Below are 1,923 nucleotides of genomic sequence, written 5' to 3'. Positions count from 1 at the left end.
TTTTCCATAGTCCTCCCCTCGCTTTCCATAGTCCTCCCCACCCTTTCCATAGTCCTCTCCTCCCTTTCCATAGTCTTCCCCACCCTTTCCATAGTCTTCCCCGCCCTTTCCATAGTCATCCCCTTCCTTTCCATAGTCATCTCCTCCCTTTCCATAGTCCTCCCCACCCTTTCCATAGTCATCCCCTTCCTTTCCATAGTCCTCCCCACCCTTTCCATAGTCCTCTCCTCCCTTTCCATAGTCCTCCTCCCCCTTTCCATAGTACTCCCCTTCCTTTCTATAGTTCTCTCCACCCTTTCCATAGTTCACTCCTCCACTTCCATAGTTCACCCAATCTGCAAAATCGTAAATGCAATGTTCTTAGTTTATCACAAGCCAAACCAGTTTCTACAACTTATAATAATCCACTTATTCTTATTCTTGTGCACTCATATTACTTTCTTTCTAAAAACTTTATGTTATCGATTCAAGAGTGCTGGTTAAGTAAGTATGATTTCTTTCCGTAACCAACCTTTTTCTACGCAAAAATTAGTAATTTCTCACTTTTTCAGTCCGATATTCCTAGTTTTTTATTAAATACTTAATAGAAAGCTATTCTTTTATATTTTTTATTTAACTCTTTTTAAATTATTCTATATTTTTAAAAAAATATATTTTATTGATTTTGAGTAATAGGTGTAGAGTAAAAGATTGAGTATAAATATATCATTAGTCATTATTAATTCTGGCATAAACAGTGTAAACAAGGTTTTCATACCTGTTAAAAAAGATTTTCTATACCGATTTTAAAATAGATATAAAAATACTAGTATAGAAAGTTTATCAAATTTAAAAGGTAAAATTATTAATAAAATAGTTTATATTAATAGAGATAACATGGATAGAGAAATATAAAAAAAGGTTATTAATCTCTTTATCTTTATTAATATTTATAAAAGACAATGAAAAAGATAGTAGTACATATTAAACAGTAATAGTGTTTCAAAATGTATACGTAACATTGCTACTGAGAAGAATACGAACTAACCATGATCAAGACTATCAGTGACAGCTTTTGGAATTCGTGTATTAGGAAGCACCGACTTCCAGTAAAGTTCAGGAGGCAAACCACCGTGGGTTACCACCACTGCAAACTGCAAGAGAAGATGTATTTAGAAATAACATCCTTATTATTTTATTAGTTTGTAAATTTCAAAATACCAATTACAAGTTATATTATAAGATTGTAAAAAAATTGTTAAAAACAATTATTAAAAAAATATTTTCCTTAAATAAATATATATAGAGAGAAAAAGACATAACAGTACAGATACTGATATAATATGCAGGAAGTAAAAGTAATAAGCATATATATATATATATATATATATATATATATATATATATATATATATATATATATATATATATATATATATATATATATATTTGGATGTTGAAGCTTACAGTGAGTAAAGCAAAAATGGGAAGGAGAAGATTTTCCATGTTGAGCTTGGTATCTTAAAGAGAAAAAATGTGGTGAATGTAAGTGTTCTTTGGAGAGGGTTGGCTAAGAGTATTTATATACACAAATACATAAATACACAGTTATAATAATTAATTAAGAAGAATTAATACGTTCTAGAAAGAGTTGCTTATATTCTCACGCAGTATTTAATATACTTCAACTGTCACTGGTTGCATTCCACGTATTAGTACAGAATTAGTCTTCTAAATCGTGTAATAAGCTTTAATGAAATCGCAGCAAGATGCGGTGCTAATTTTATATATTTTACGAATTTATAGCATTTGCATTAGTGGAAAACGTTGTTTAACGTCAGCTTATAAGCGTCTGTTGATGTCTTATGATGACTGGTGACATTACCATAAATAAGATGGTAACCTAGACGTCAGCTTCAAGGTAATGAGACGTCTATTATGTAG

At 30.5% G+C, this 1,923-nt stretch overlaps 1 protein-coding gene across 1 annotated transcript in view; it reads right to left on the bottom strand.

The window, feature by feature from the left end:
* Positions 1-1,516, bottom strand: part of LOC106760384 (BURP domain protein RD22-like) — a 2,663-nt gene extending 1,147 nt beyond the window's left edge. The window contains exons 1-3 of the mRNA XM_022780237.1: positions 1,447-1,516; positions 1,028-1,133; positions 42-335 (exon numbers count right to left, since the gene is read on the bottom strand). Of these exons, the coding sequence (XP_022635958.1) occupies positions 42-335; positions 1,028-1,133; positions 1,447-1,485 (439 nt within the window). The 5' untranslated portion in view covers positions 1,486-1,516. The remainder of the gene's footprint in view (positions 1-41; positions 336-1,027; positions 1,134-1,446) is intronic.
* Positions 1,517-1,923: the final 407 nt, after the last annotated feature.

Source organism: Vigna radiata, chromosome 5, assembly GCF_000741045.1.
Source record: "Vigna radiata var. radiata cultivar VC1973A chromosome 5, Vradiata_ver6, whole genome shotgun sequence".
Lineage (NCBI taxonomy): Eukaryota > Viridiplantae > Streptophyta > Magnoliopsida > Fabales > Fabaceae > Vigna > Vigna radiata.
Note: the sequence above shows the minus strand (reverse complement) of the source record. Positions and strands in the feature narration are given on the sequence as shown.